The sequence below is a fragment of the Dipodomys merriami genome, unplaced genomic scaffold (genome assembly GCF_024711535.1).
Source record: "Dipodomys merriami isolate MVZ:Mamm:240054 unplaced genomic scaffold, mDipMer1.0.p SCAF_171, whole genome shotgun sequence".
Lineage (NCBI taxonomy): Eukaryota > Metazoa > Chordata > Mammalia > Rodentia > Heteromyidae > Dipodomys > Dipodomys merriami.
In genome coordinates this window covers 716,748-733,142 of record NW_027203060.1, presented here as the reverse complement: position 1 = coordinate 733,142, position 16,395 = coordinate 716,748, and the positions used below count along the sequence as shown (strand labels likewise).

Below are 16,395 nucleotides of genomic sequence, written 5' to 3'. Positions count from 1 at the left end.
TGATGCAGAATTAACTTGGCTTGACACAAACCTTATATTGTATTTGGGAGCTTTGATAAGAAAGATATAAATAAAGTGGATAAGTGGATAAAGGGGATAAACAAAGGGATAAAGGATCATAGTAAAACCGAGAAAGGAAGAAAGGAATAGGGAGCGATTGTTGAAGGAGAAGGTACTACTCTTTATAAGGGAACCCAAGACTTCTGTAATAAGGGAGGTTTAAGCTGAAAGTTGAATGCCTAGAAGCAACAGGAGATCATGTAGATGAAGGATAATAATACCACAAACAGAGGGAAGACATTATGAAAATTGGTCAGGGTCTGTATGCTCTGTGAGCATTTTGTTGGGAGGCGAAAGAGAAATCGAAATTGAGTCCAAAAAGGTAGCAGCATAACCCAAGTCAGTCTGGAGGAACACAACGAAAACTGGGTATTGGAAGTCAGAGTTTAGGAAGGACAGGCATATTTGAGGTATAATGCTGTCAAAGGTCTTCACCATGTTCTTCTCAAGCCACTTACATGAATCTAATTTCTTGTGTTTGGCCAACCAGGCAGCACAGGCCTGTCATTTGCGCTTTGGTTTTCTGCCTAAGTGAAACATAGGAAAAAAAGATGTTGAGCAAGCAAAGCCCTCAACTCTTCATTCATTCTGACAATGTAGCATTTGAAAGTACTTACCAAACACCCATGGATGACCCAGATGAAGATGCACAGAAAGTTCAAAGCTCTAGTTCTCTCTGAACTCAGCTAAGTCACTAGCTGAGGTCTCTGAGCTTATACAGTATGTGTGTGTGTGTGTGTGTGTGTGTGTGTGTGTGTGTGTGTGTGTGTGTGTGTGTGTGTGTGTGCTGTTACTGGGGCTTGAACTCAGGGCTTTATACTCTTGCTTGACTTTTTTGGTGCTCTACCACTTGAGCCACACCTCCACTTCCAGCTTTTTACTGGTTAATTGGAGGTAAGAATCTCAAGGGCCTTTCTGCCCAGGTTGACTTTGAACCATGATTCTCAGATCTCAGCTTACTGAATAGGTAGAATTACAGGCATGAATCATCTTTTCCTGGCCAGCTCATACATTTTTAATCTCCTGAACTTGGTCAATCAGATCCTCAACCTGGGGATTCAGGTTTTCTTCCAAAGGAAAGATGGATTGAGCAGAAGACAGTCAGGCATCTGAAGTTGTTGGAGATGTGAGAAGCCGTTTTCATCCTGTAAGCATTATTGAGTGTCTCCTGGGTCACAAAAGATGTACAGTGAGCTTCTGTTATAGATCACAGAATAAAAAAACAGCAGACAAATTAACACCGATATTTTGTCTATATATCATGTTAAGAGACGTGTAAAAAAAAACAATGAAAGAGGGCTGCATGTGGTACCTCACACCTGTAATCCTAGCTATTTGGAAGGCAGAGATAGGGAGGTCATGGTTTGTGGCCAGCCCCAGGCAAAAAGTTAGTGGGACAATATCTCCACCAAAAGTCAGTTGTGGTAGTATGTACTTGTTATTCAAGCTATGTAGTTGGCATGGGTAGGAGGATCACAGTCTTTGGCTACCTACACATAAAATATGACACTTTATCACGAAAATAACTAAAGCAAAGGGTTGGGGGCCAAGGCTTAAGTAGTAGAGTTCCTGCCAAGCAAGCAAAAGGCACTGAGTTCAAATCCCAGTATTGCCAAAAGAAGACATACAAGAGGCAGACAGTGAAAGGTGAAAGGTGTTTCTTCAAGTACAGGAAGAATGTTTAGGATGCAATTAAGGAAGATGAGTAATCTCTGTAGTTTCAATGGAGACTTTTCTATGTAGAAGAAACAGAAGGACAGAGAACCCTGGGCTAAAGATGCAGGAAGACCGTGTTTCAGGGAACAAGGAGGGTAGCCAAAGAGCAGGTAGACTAGAAAAGTCTGAGATAGAATGAGGGAAACTCTTGAGGGCCATGGAGAGAACTAGATTTTCTCTGGATGTTGTTAAAAAGCCAATAACGCTGGGTGCTGGTGGATCACGTCTATAAATCTATCTACTCAGGAGGCTGAGATCTGAGGATAGCAGTTTGAAAACAGCACAGGCTGGAAAGTTCATGAGACTATCTTCAATTAATCAGTCGAAAACTGTAAGTGGAGCTGTGCTTCAAGTGGTAGAATACCTGGAGTGAAAAAGCTCAGGGATGGCACGAATGCATGCACACACACACACACACACACACACACACACACACACACACACACACACACACACACACACACACACACACACACACACACACACACACACACACACACACACCCTACGAAATCCAATTGGTAAGTACTGGTGCATTACAACTGTAATTCTAGCTACTCAAGAGGCTGAGATTTGAGTATTGTGATTCCATGCCAGCTTAAGCAGAAAAGTTGGTGAAATCTTATCTCCAATTAGCTATCAAAAACCTGAAGTAAAGCTGTGGCTCAAGTAGTAGAGAGCTAACCTTGAGCAAAGAATTCTCTAGGACAGTGCCCAGGACCTGAGTTAATGTGGAAAGACTGTCGCACACACAGGAGGAGTGAAATTACAAAGTGAAAAGCAAAGTTGAATAAGATCCTAACATTTAAACTCTCAGGGATGGCTCTAAACTGTGCCCATCTTGAAACTTAGACCTAACTCAGATACAGGCAAATAACTTTTTTGCATATTTTCCCCTATCTCTTTCTATCTTCTTTGACTTGGAAAAACCAATCATAAGACTTTGGAGAGTGCTATAGAAATGAGGAAATAGCTAGATTCATTTTGAAGTTGAGGGTAGAGACTCACAGTGTTCTTAAAAAGTAAGACGAGTCTGAGTGCCGGTGACTCAGACCTTTAATCCTAGCTACTCAGGGGGCTGAGATCTGAGGATCACTGTTCAAAGACAGCCCAGACAGGAAACTTTGTGTGACTCTTTACTACTACTACTACTACTACTACTACTACTACTACTACTACTACTACTATTATATTTAAATAGTTGTACAAATGACTTGCCATTTAACAAAGCAGTTTATGAATATGATGCATCTTGGTCAATGAGACTCTTATTTCCAATTAAACACCAAAAAGCTAGATAGTAGAGCTGTGGATCAAGTGGTAGAAGGGCTAGTCTTGAGCACAAAAAGCTCAGTGCCACACAATAAAATAATGCCAGGCTTCCTCATATTTCACATTCAAAAATTTTGAGATGTATGTCTAAAACTTAAAACATATATTTTAAGAAATCCACAACTCTATTATAATCACCAAGAAGAATAACAAGATTCTATAGTATCAACTAGGTGACAATAGTTCATGCTTGCTATAATCCTAGCTATTTGGGAGCCTGAGATTAGGAGGATGATGCTTCAAAGCAAGCCCAGGTAGAAAACTTCATAAGACTTTTAGCTCACAGAAATAGCTGAGCACAATGGCAGGTGCCTGTCATTCCAAACTATGTAAAAGGCTGAGATTGGGAGGATCACAGTTCTAAGCCAGGGCAAAAGTTCTGTGAGATGCAATCTCAAAAGTAAAAGCATGGTAATGTCTACTCTTATTTCAGTTATAATGAGAAGCCTAAAGTAGGCAGATAGAGGTCCAGCCATGTTTCTAGACAGGAAGTGAGACCATGACTCAAAAATAAGCAGTGCTTCTGGGCACACAGAGCTCACATCTATAATCCTAGCTACTCAAGGAGACTGAGGTCTGAAGATCATGGCTGAAAGACAGCCCAGACAGGAAAGTTCATGGGACTCTTAGTAACCAGCAATAGCTAGAAGATGAACTGTGGCTTAAGTGGTAGAGCACCAGCTTTGAGCAACAAAACTAAGAGATAGTGTGCCCAGGCCTAACTTGAACTCAGGCTCAAGCCCCAATACTGGCATGAATGTGTGCGCGCATGCGTGTGTGTGTGTGTGTGTGTGTGTGTGTGTGCGTGCACGCACGCGTACACACATACACACACACACACTAACAATAGCCAGTGAAAAAAGAAAGTATAGCTTAATAGTAGAGGGCTTGCTTAGCAAGCAAAAGGGTCTCAATTCAAACATCATATCATCACCAAAAAAAAAAAAAAAAAAAAGAAAATTATAATGGGGCTGAGACTGTAAACATCAAGCCAGAGCCAACTGCATTGAGAGAATCTAATAGGGAACTCGTTCCTCAGGTACATAGGACCTGGCACAAATCAAGAATGGGTTGGGACTTGGCACAAATCTGAAGGATGTGTAAATCAGGAATCATGTAAGCTGAAAGCCAGAGCCATGAGCCTGGGGTAGATTTTGACATGCGTCCAGTGGAGATAGAATTGGGAGTTGGTGCATACCACATAATGTGGGAATTTTGAGAGTGAAGACTGGGGCTAGGTGTCAGTCAGGGCCTGAGTCATGAGGTAAGTTCCAGGAATCAAGTGGAGAGGGAGCTTAGGGACAAGAACAAAGAACTACCATGGAGCTAACTGGGAGGTCAGGAGATGGAAGGAGCCAAGAGAACAGCTGTTTATTGTTTGGCCAACTTGCAAATAGCATTTTCTATTTGGCTGATAGAAAATGCTGATCTGGCTCTGGGCCTGGCAAGTGCTGGGTGGGTGGTCTGTCGTGTACTAAATCCTCAAGACATATCATCCTCAATGGTCTAACCTGTTTGGACTTCAAAAATGTGACTGCTCCATGGACGAGGGAAATCTACCTAGCACTTCAGCAAGGCTGAGCTATGGGGTTTCTTTCTCTTTCCCATTTTTTAAAAAGTTTTGCTTACTTTTTTGCAGCTGTTCTTGTTGATGTGTTTCTATCACCTTTTCTATATTTTCTCTTTCTGTGCACGTACCTTGCTATGTTCTCTATGACTAGACTAGTAATTTTAGGCCATATGCTATTCCTCACGTTTATATCTAGCTTTTGTTTCCTCTTAGACTTTCCTCATTTCCCCTTCATTTTATCACTTAATTACTGGTGGTAACCTAATTAGGAAAAGTAGTTGATATTAACAATTTTTACACACAAACACACACACACACACACACACACACACACACACACACACACACACACACACACAGAGATCCTGGGGCTTGAACTCAGGGTCTAGGAACTGAATCTGAGCTTTTGTGCTCAAGGCTAGTGCTCTACTACTTAAACCACATCTCCACTTTTGGCTTTTTGGTGATTAATTAGAGATAAGAATCTCACAGACTTTTCTGCCTACACTGGTTTGAACTGGGATCCTCAGATCTCAGCTTCCTGAATGGTTAGGATTACAGGTGTGAGCCACAGGTGCCTAGTAATAATTGACTAAGACTCTATTTCAACAAATTAACTGGGAGTGATAGATAGCACATGCTTTTTACTCCAGCTACATGGGAGTTGTAGATAGAAATATCAAAGTACAACCATCCCAAGTGAAAATGTGAGACACTTTATTCAAACAATAACTAAAGCAAAAAGTGCTGATAACATGGCTCAAGTGATAGTGTACCTGCTTGGCGAAGAGCTCAGGGATAGTGCCCAGGCCCTGAGTTCAGGCCCCAGCACACACACACACACGCACACACACACACACACACACACACACACACACACACACACACACACACAAAGATGCGTTGTGCACATAAACAGACATGATGTTACAACTACTTGAAGAAAACAATAAAAATAAAAATACCGATTATATATAAAAAAGGAACAAGAAGATTCATATAGGGAAACAAGAGAAAAATCAATGCTAAAATTCACGTGAAAGCACAAAGATCTGGAAGAAAGTGATCCTGAACAAAAAAAGCAATGTTAGAGGTATCACAATGCTTCACTTGAAACTAGACTACAGAGCCAAAATAACAACAACAAAATGGCACTGGCCCTCAAACAGATGCATAATGCAAAGAAACAGGACAGAGGATCCAGAAATAAGCCTCCACAGTTATAGTCAGCTGATACTTGACAAAGGTGTCAAAATTTTTGTTGTTGAAGAATTTTGAGGCTATGGTGGATGAGTTTTTTAAATGTAGCTATCATATCCAAATTAAAACTGAAAGGAAGGTATTTGGGACTATAAGAAATATGGTAACATGGTTTATAAATTCTCTCTTAATCATATAAAAACAGAGAGCATCTAGATAGCAGAACCCCAAACATATCAGCACCATTTATAACACGTCATGATGATAAATTCTCCTATTCAGTAGTCAGAGATCATGAAGATCATGGTTTGATGACAGCCTTGGCAGAAGTCATCAAACTAGGCACTGGTGGCTATTACCTGGAATCCTAGCTACTCAGGAAGCTGAAATCTGAGGATCTTGGTTCAAAACCAGTTTAAGCCATGCCCACACAAGTTACTGAGACTCCTTAACAGAACAAAATGAACATGGTGGAGCACACGTATAATCCTAGCTTAGGAATGGGAGGATCAGAGTCAGAGGTGGGCCACAAACAAAGACATGAAACCTTATCAGAAAATATACTAAAAAGCAAAGAGAGTTAGTGGTGTGGCTTAGTGCTAGAGTGATTGGCTAGAAAGCAAGAGTCCTTGAGTTCAAACTCCAGTGCCACCCAAGTATAAACAAAGAGAGAATTTTTTCTCATAGATCTCAAAAGTAGATATTCACAAGCTACCATCAGCCTCAGGAACACACAATGAGAATAACAAAAAGAAGTAATACTTGGGCTGGGAAGGTGGCTCAGTGGTAGAGTGCTTGCCTTGCATGCATGAGGCCCTGGATTCGATCCCTCAGCACCACATAAGCAAAAAAAGGCGGAAGTGACACTGTGGCTCAAGTGGTAGAGCACTAGCCTTGAGCTGAAGAGCTGAGGGACAGTGCCCAGGCTGAGAGTTCAGGCCCTATGACTCACAAAAGTATAAAGAAGAAGTAATACTCTAGCACTTATGGACCTAGCATAAGAGGACAAATAGCCAGAAGATGCACAGCAGGCAAATTTAAATCCAGCCTCTGAAACCAGAAGTGGGTTTGCTCCCTTCAATCCTGTGTGACTATAAAGATTCAAGGTACAGACTGCTGGAGCAAGCTTAGCCTGTTACATGCTTAGTTAGCCACAGAAACAAAGCCTGACTATAGCATTTCCCAGTTTCTGTGGTATATACTGTCCCTTAGTGGATAATTTCAAGTTATTAACCTGATGCCAGTGAAAGCACATATTAGAAAACATGTAAACTAGCTCATTATTATGGAATATTCAACAATACAAATGCAGTGGAATGGTTGCCTGAAGATCACAATGGCAATGCATAGTAAAATACAAACCTAAACTTCTGAGCCTTGAGTCACATAGTTTCAAAAGGGTGATTGGGAGTGAATATGGCTTAAGTAATTTATTTGCATGTATGAAAATAGAACAACAAAATCTGTTTAAATTGCTTTAGAATGGACCTAAGTAGGGGTAGGGGGGAGAGGATAATAGAGGGAATCATAATCAGGATATGGTGCATGCGTGTACAGAAATGTCACAATGAATCCTCTCGTATGAATGAATGTACTCAATTATAGACTTATAGACAAATCCAATTCATAACCATCTTCAGTTAAACAAATGGACAAAACAAGTGGTCAGAACATTACTCAGCACAGAGAAGACTTGAAGAACAGTATTAACGAATTCAATTGAAATTGATACAACATTCTACTCCAAACAATAGAATACACATTCTTTTTCAAGTACTTATAGAACATTAACTAATATAAGCCAAGTTTATTACACTCCCCCAATAGTTAAGTAAATTTGAATTTACTCATAATTTGAAAAGCACATTCTCAGGCCACAGTAGAATAAAGCTGAAATTTTGAAGAGAGAGATATCAGGAAAACAGTTAAATATTTGATAAAGTGAGTTATGCATTTTCTTTAGACTTCTGCATAAAATATTAATCAAATAAAAAGTCAAGAAAGATTTAAAGGCTCATGCCTATAGTCTTAATTACTTAGGTGCCTGAGACCAGAAGGATTAAGGTTCAACACCAGCCTGGGAAGAAGTCTGAAATAATATATCTCCAACTAAAAAGCAAAAAGATGGATTGGAAACATGGTTCAAGTAGTAGAGCACCAGCTGGACTATAAACCTGAACAATTGTTTCTTTGAGGATTTGTTGTTGGGGGATTTAATTTTCTGAGTTCCAGGTATATTTTAGATATGAGACCCTTGTCTGTTGAATGGCTATTGAAGATCTTCTCCCAATCTGTGGGCTTTCTATTGATCTTGCTAGCTATGTCCTTTCCCATGCAGAAGCTCTGCAGTTTCATGCAATCCCATTTGTCCAACCTTTCTTTGATCTGTTGTATTTCTGGATCTCTAATAGGAAATTTCGGCCTGTGCCAAGGAGACCTAGGGTTTCTCCTATTCCATCCTGTAATGTTTTCAGGGTGTCTGCTTTGACTCAGGTCTTTGATCCATTTGGAGCTGCTTCTGGTGTAGGGTGATATATAAGGATCTAGCTTTAGTTTTCTATAAGTGATTAACCAATTTTGCCAGCACCATTTACTGAAGAGGCTTTCTTCCATTCTATTTTTTAGCTCCCTTATGAAAGATTAGAAGTATGTCTGAGACAAGCAGAAATGGTCAGATAAGTTGATGTTAGGCGAAATGAACCCCAAGATAAGGACTCAAATGATTTTTCTTTCTTGCTCATATGTATAAGATGATTTCTTTGTTGCTTTGTATGTCCCTCATCCACGGTACAACCCCTATTTTCACTGTATTTGATGTTGGTATAATTTGTGGAGGGGAAGGGAAAAAACCAATTGTTTAAATAGGGATACAGGTGGACCCATTGCAACAATGAGATTGCAACAAGAGGTTATGTCAAAAAACGAACTTTACAACTTTGGCGTGGGGGGGGGATGGTAAGGGATGGTAAGGGGAAACAAAGGAGGAGGCAACAATGCTTGATAAGAAATGTACTCATTACCTTGCTCATATAAAAAATAAACCAAATTGTTGAAATGGAACTCCTTTGTACAACTACTTATTGTTAATAAAAATATAACTTGAGAAAAAAAAACCTGAGCAATTTCAAGACCATGAGTTCCAGCCATGGTACCAGAAAAAAAAAGAAGAAAAAGAAAAATGTTATCAGTATGTGTAGGATGCATCTGAGATATTGTTTAAATGAGAATTGTAACAAGATGTGGTGGCTTAGCATTAACCTCTAGTTATACTAACAAGACAAAAAAGAAAGAAGACAACAATTACCATTATCAGAAGTGAAGAAAGCACATCATAATAAACTCAATATACATTGATGTTATATGAGGGGAATATTATTTTATTACAAAACATTTGGCAATTTAAAAGAAATGAATAAATAACTTGAAAGAAATGAACTCTTGATGCTCGTCCATAAGAAATAGATAACCTGGCCGGGTGCCAGTGGCTCATACCTGTAATCCTAGCTACTCAGGAGGCTGAGATCTGAGGATCACGGTTCAAAGCCAGCCTTGGCAGGAAAGCCCGTGAGACTCTTATCTCCAATAAACCACTAGAAAACTGGAAGTGGCGCTGTGGCTCAAGTGGTAGAGTGCTCACCTTGAGCTGAAGAGCACAGGGACAGCGCCCAAGCCCAGAGTTCAAGCCCCACAACTGACCAAAAAAAAAAAAAAAAAAAAAGAAAGAAAGAAAGAAAGAAATAGGTAACCTGTGTTCTATGTCTATTAAAGAGAACACATCTCTTCTGAATTCCACTAAACATTTATATCCAGAATATATAGAGAGCTCCAAGAATTAAACACCAAAAGTGCAAGTAATCCAATTAATATATGGGCAAACCAACAGTTCTCAAAACTGAAATTCTCCAGATCTTAGCCTCCCAAGTAGCTAAGATCACAGGAGTTGACCAAAAGCACCTGGGATATAGTAATGTGTGTGTGTGTGTGTGTGTATGTGTGTATACTCCCATGTGTGTGTGCACCAGTCCTGGGGCTCTTGAACTCAGGCCTTGAGCACTGTCCCTGAGCTTTTGTGCTCAAGGCTAGTGCGCTACCACTTGAGCCACTTTAACTGAATTTAATCTATATGTTTTGAACAATTGTCTATTCTATGATGTTGAATTTATGACCTTAAAATTTTCATTGTAATGGCTGTGTGATCTGTTTGTGGTGTATGCTGTTTTCTTCAAGTATAGGTCGGTTTTCCTTCTCTACTTCACCTTTGTCTGTCTTGCTTCATTTCTATCAATATTATTGCTGTTTTAAGACATTTTGTTTGCATGTGTTCTACTTAGAAAACTAGGAAGAGTGAAGTGTTTATTTTCATGCATATCTGCTTTTATCTTTATTTTTAATATATATATTTATTGTAAAGATACTGTACAGAGGGGTCACAATTACATGAGTAAGACAATGAGTAAATTTCCTATCTAGCATTGTTACCTCCTCCTTTTTTTTTTCCCCTACCATCCCTTCCTTCCCCACCTCCCTAACTCCTCCCTCCCCCACCCTCTGCAAATTTATAAAGTTCATTTTCAACATAGTGTCTTATCCCTGTATTTTCTGCTTTTGGGTTAAAGATACTGATTTAAGTTTGTTGTACACTTCTTTTCTTCATTTTGAGATTATTGATTTGTCAGCTGTGGGGCTTGAACTCAGGTCCTAGGGACTGTCCCCTGAGCTCTTTGTGCTCAAGGCTAGCACTTTACCATTTGAGCCACAGCGTTGCTTCTGATTAATTGGAGACAAGAGTCTCAGGGACTTTTCTGCCCAGGCTGGCTTTGATCTGTGGATCTCAGCCTCCTGAGTAGCTAGGATTACAATCATGAGCCACCATGTGTGATGATATTGAGGTTTGAACACAGGGCCTTGTGCTTGCTAGGCAGACACTCTACCATATCTCCAGTCCTATGTACTTCAGGTTATTTTTTAGGTAGTGTCTTACATGTTTTACCCAGGCCAGCCACAGACCACAATCCTCCTACCTACACACTGTAGCTGGGATGACAGATATAGATCACTATACCTGGCATATTTCTTGAGATGGGCTCCCACTAACATTTTGCTTTAGGGTGAAATCCCCCCAATCTTCCCTCTTGAATAGTTGTAATTATAGGCGTAAGCCCCCTAGTCAGGCAGTCTTTTTCTTTTGTAATGGAAATATGTAGTACTTTTAATTTCCTTCTCGGAACTGCTTTTGCTGCAACTCATAAATTTTGAAATGTCACATTTTCATGTTCACTCAGTTCTACTACTGCTTTCCTTTCCTTTGAGATTTACCTTTGATACACAGAGTATTTAAAATGTGGTATTCATTTTCCAAAGAGTTAGACATTTTCCTGTCGTATTTTTGTTACTGATTTCTATTTTGTTTCCACTATTGTCAGAGAACAGATTCAGTATTACTCAGTTTACAGACATATATACTACAATTGTACAATGGGAGAACTATTTGAGGGGATAACCAGTGGAAGGGGTAAAAAGAGAAGGTAAAGGGAGGACCATTATGATCAAGGTACTTTATACACATGTGTGAAAATAGAATGATGAAACCCATTACAATTATTTTTGGATATCATAAGAAATTTATTTCACATATAACAAGAAGCATATTGGGAAAGTTAAATAGTCATCATCTAGATAGTGGGAAAACAATATAAGGTTACTTCTCAAAAAAGATCATACTACTAAGAAAATATATATCATAGGCTTGTCACAGCAAACAGGCTATATTATAGTTTTAAGTAAGAAGTGGTTAAAAAAAGTAACATGATCCCCACTGAAAAGGTGCCATGCTTTGCTAGAGCAGGAACACCACATGTGGTAAAGACTCCAGGCAAACTCATATTTGGTACTGAGTCTGTGTCTATGTTCTTTGTTATAAGGTTGTTGCAGCTTTTCTTAGCTCAAGTTGCTTAATTTTTTAACTTCTTGTGCCCCTGGGATGGTATCAATTAGGCACTTAATTCAGGGGCTAAGTAAATAATGCTGGATTTAGGCTTGTATTCCATTCTGTTCTACAAAATCGAGGGCTTTTGGATTCCAGTATGTTACAATTCTCTCAACTAGACAATAGTTCTTATTTTAGTGTTTATTACTGAATGCTGTATTTATGTATCCATTTTCCTTGCAATGGGAAGTATCACTGTCAAGACCATCCCATCAGTCTGCTACAAAAAGCCTCAGGGCTTATTAGCTAGTGGAGGAAGCTCTGCTTTCCACTGTCAAGTGTGACACTGATGTTTATGATTTTGCAATGGTCTCCAGGCTGAAAAATGCAATGCCAGAATTTCAAATTTATATCTTAATGGCAAAAGGAACCATTCAAGTTGACATTCAAACTATTGTTTCTTTCATGCTCTTGTATATAAAACAAAACCAAGCAAAACTAAAGATCCAGAAGCATTTTTTCCCCTTCTAAATTAGTGATCTATTGGAATTTGCTTTACAATTCATGGAAATTGGTGTCATGATACTTATAGTAAACAGGAGTTGACAATAGACACACCCTACTTAAACTTCACCAGATTAGAGTTGGGTTATAGGAAAATGACAACCTGTTGTATCTTGTGTAGTAAGAAGAATCTGGTACTTGGAGGATCTCTGGCTTGGTACATAAGAGATCTCTACTGCCAAGAAAAGAACTTGCCACATGAAATTTAGGCTCTCGAACACTCTCCAAGGCTATCACGACTGAAATTTTAGCACCAAGGTTTTCCATTTCACAAAAGAACCAGGGTCCACAAGCAAGTGAAATATGCCTTAAACTTGTTGCCATCCTTAATTTCTTCATTTTAAACTTTGCTTAAAAGACTAAAATTCCCATTTCTCTTATTAAATAGATTCCCTGCCCCAAGCCCCATGGTCACTAGCAAAGACTTATTTTCCAATGGATGAGAGAGACTCCTTCATCTTCTTGGTCATACTTGGGATGAGGTGCATGTGGTCATCCACTTGGTTACACAACTGTCCAGCTGCAGTTTCACCTGAAGCTCCGTATTGCCTGCATCTATTGAATCTTTGGTTTTGTCGTTACAATGCATGGTGTATCGGGCCAGGTGGTCCTGGAACTTTTCCAACTCACTGGTCACCAAGGCCTGTGCTTGAGCCAGAGGTGTATGGCAGCGCTCGATGCACTGATGCACCTGTTGCAGGAACGCCTGGTTATCTTCACAGCAGGTGGTAGTGCACCAGAACATGAGGCCCTGCATCTTCCGGATGTTCTCTCTCTCCACACTCTTCACAGTGGAATCCACCGCCTCCTGCACCCGGAGCTGCTGCACCTCCGCCATGGCAACCCCGCGCTGCGCTGACACCCACACGGATTCGCTGCTTGTCCCACCCCCTGCCACCGGGTCTACAATTATTTTTTAAAGGGGAGATAAGAAAGAGTAATATTTTGGGGTGACAGTAGCTCAGGCCTGTAATCCTTGCTTCTCAAGAGGCTGAGATCTGAGGATCTCAGTTTAAAGCCAACCTGGGCAGGAGAGTCTGTGAGACTCTCCAATTAAGCAGCAAAAAAACAGAAGTGAAGATATAACACAAGTGGTAGAGCACGAGGCTTGAGAATAAAAACTAAGGGGCAGCATTTAGGCCCTTAGTTCAAACTCCCAGTATTGGCAAAAAAGAAGGAAGGAAGGAAGGAAGGAAAGATGGAAGGGAGGAAGGAAGGAAGGAAGGAAGGAAGGAAGGAAGGAAGGAAGGAAGGAAGGAAGGGAGGGAGGGAGGAAGGGAGGGAGGAAGGAATAGAAGGGGTAAATTTGATTGAAGTAAGCATGGAAGTATTATAATTAAACCACTTTGTATAATTAATATACACTGATAAAATTAAAATGAAATGAACATTAAAATAAAAAAGAAAACATATATGATTGCATTTGTTTTCTGACTCAGAATGTGATCTGACTTAAGCAAGTTCCATTGAGCACTTAATAGAAAGTTCAGAATGCCAGGTTCTGGTGGTTCATGCCTGTAATTCATGGTCCACGGCTCAGATCTGAGGATCAGGGTTCAAGCCAGCCTGGCTTCTGTGACCCTTTTATCTCCAATTAACCACAAAAATCCAAAAGAGGAGCTGTGGATCATGTGAGTAAGTACCAGCCTTGAGCAAAAATAGCTAGGAAACAGTGCCTAGGCCCTGAGTTCAAGTCCCAGAACCAGCATGAAAAAAAGATAAAGTTCACACTGCTGTCATTGAGCAGCAGTGTAGAAATTCCAACTACTTTAACAGTTGCCTTGTTGAGTGTGAAGGTGATATCTTATAATGGTTTTGGCTTTTGCATATCCATATTGATTAGCTACGATGAGCAATCTTTTATATGATTACCAGTCATTTGCAGGTCTTTGGAGAAATGTCTATTCAAATTCTTAACCCATTTGAAAAGTTGTTTCATTGTTATTGACTTGTATGATTATTTACTTATATATTTTGGAGATTTGGGAGATCAACCTTTCTCAAGTATTTGTCTTGCTAATATCTTTTCCCATTCTGTGTGTGTGTGTGTGTGTGTGTGTGTGTGTGTGTGTGTGTGTGTGTGTATGTGTGTGTGTATGCAGTGGTACTAAGACTTGAACTCAGATCTGGGAGCTATCCCTTAGCTTTTTTGCTCAAGGTTGGCGCACTACTACTTAGCCACACCTCCACATCTGCATTTTGCTGTTAACTGAATCATTTCATTATGTTCTCCTATATCTTACTGTTTCCTTAGCACTCCATCAGAATTCACCCATGTTAGTCCCTATATGATTGGGTTTTGGTGCCTTATTCTAACCATTAGATAAAGCAATGTTCTTCTGAATGTTTTTCCTGTTTGTTGATGTGCAATACTAGCTGCACATTGGAAGATTAGGTATTTACTATAGTCCTCAAAAATCTGGCTTTTGTCTTTTTAACAGAAATTCCAAGTAGGTTGCTTATTTTCTCTGCACCTTCTGCTATTTCAGCACTAGATGGCACCCTAAGTGCGGGTTTGCTGCCTGTGTGCTCTTACTGTGTTGTCACTGAACTAGAGGTTGATCCAAGCCCAGTTTCATTTCATATTCTGTTGGTATGTTTTTCAAGATGAACTGAAAAGTACAGTAAAAGGTTTGTCTCTCCATGGTCCAGGATAAACCCAGACACACCTTGTCCACTGTGACCAGCTTGTGTTTAGGCACTGCCAAATTATGCCTGGAACTAGGTACAATCATCATGGAGGTACCAGCCCCAGGTTCTTATGACATACCTGTGGTCACCAATGCTACGATGCTGTGTGGTTAGCCCACAACCTGCTGAGACCAGCACAGTAGTGGAGTAGGATCAGGTGTCACATTGCTATGGGCTGCCCAATACTGAGGTAAACTCCTGCCCCGAGATGGCAACAAACCAAGACACAGGTAATGCTGGCTGCAACAGAAATCCTCCAGTTCATGACTATGAGTTTCTGCCTGGCACCAGGGATATTCCAGAGGCTCTCTCCATGGGTTTGAGGAATATTTGGACCTGTCCAATGTTAAATATCACCTGCTTAGCAATGAGAGCCAAGACAAAGTCCAGTGCTTACTCTGTTTTTCCTATCCCCAGTGAATTGTATGTTGCTCCACTCTATGCTGCCTAAGACTGAGGTAGTATTGGTGAAAGCAGTCCCTTGACCACCAAAGCTGACACTGTGCTGATACTTGAGTCTCACACTTGCAAACACCTTCAGTCTCCGATGCACCTAGGCCAGTGTACCCAGGTTGTGATGTAGGCTGAAACATGACCCCATTACCCTGAGCACAGGTGTCTAGATCCTGTCTATGTGCTCTAGCCTGGGTACAGGTGCTTGCTTTCTACCTGGTGCTGAGTTTCACTGAAGTGGGCTCTGCATTGAATTCCAAGGCAAATTCATGTTTTAGCTTGTGTGTGTGTGTGTGTGTGTGATGATCCTGGGGATTGAACTCAGTGCCTGGGCACTGTCCCTGAGCTTTTGTGCTCACTTGAGACACATTTCCACTTCCAGCTTTTGGATAGTTAATTGGAGATAGTCTCATGGCCTTTCCTGCCCTGGCTGGCTTTGAGCCATGATTCTCAAATATCAGCCTCCTGAATAGCTAGGATTACAAGCATGAGCCACCAGCATCCATCCTGTTCTAGCTCTTGTGCCAATTTTCCATGCAAATGGAATATTGCTCCCTTCTTTGCTGCTCAAGGTTGAGAGAGGGACGTTAGAGCCAATGCTTGGCTAACGAGCTCTGTAGTTTCTGTGGCTCATTTTATGGATACTAGTCTGAGGATGGGCTTCCTGGGATTCTGTATAGAATTGGCTTTCACTATGGTGGCCTGGAACTAAGGCCTGACTTAATTCTCTTTCCCCTAGAGCCTTGTATTGATGAATAAGAGTCAAGATTGTGGTCGACATTGTTTTAGATATTAACTGCAGATTTTATAGTTAAGAATATTTCCACTGGGCACTGGTGATTTATCCCTGTAATCCTAGCTACTCAGGAGGCCAAAATCTGAG

The 16,395-nt window shown here is 40.4% G+C and overlaps 1 protein-coding gene across 1 annotated transcript; it reads right to left on the bottom strand.

Moving 5' to 3' along the window:
• Positions 1–12,834: 12,834 nt before the first annotated feature.
• LOC138829402 (protein FAM136A-like) lies at positions 12,835–13,206 on the bottom strand. The gene has a single exon (XM_070025717.1). The coding sequence runs from the start codon at positions 13,204–13,206 to the stop codon at positions 12,835–12,837; it is 372 nt and encodes a 123-aa protein (XP_069881818.1).
• Positions 13,207–16,395: the final 3,189 nt, after the last annotated feature.

Coding starts and splice junctions, on each gene's coding strand:
- LOC138829402 (XM_070025717.1), bottom strand. CDS start 13,206: ATGGCGGAGGTGCAGCAGCTCCGGGTGCAGGAGGCGGTGGATTCCACT.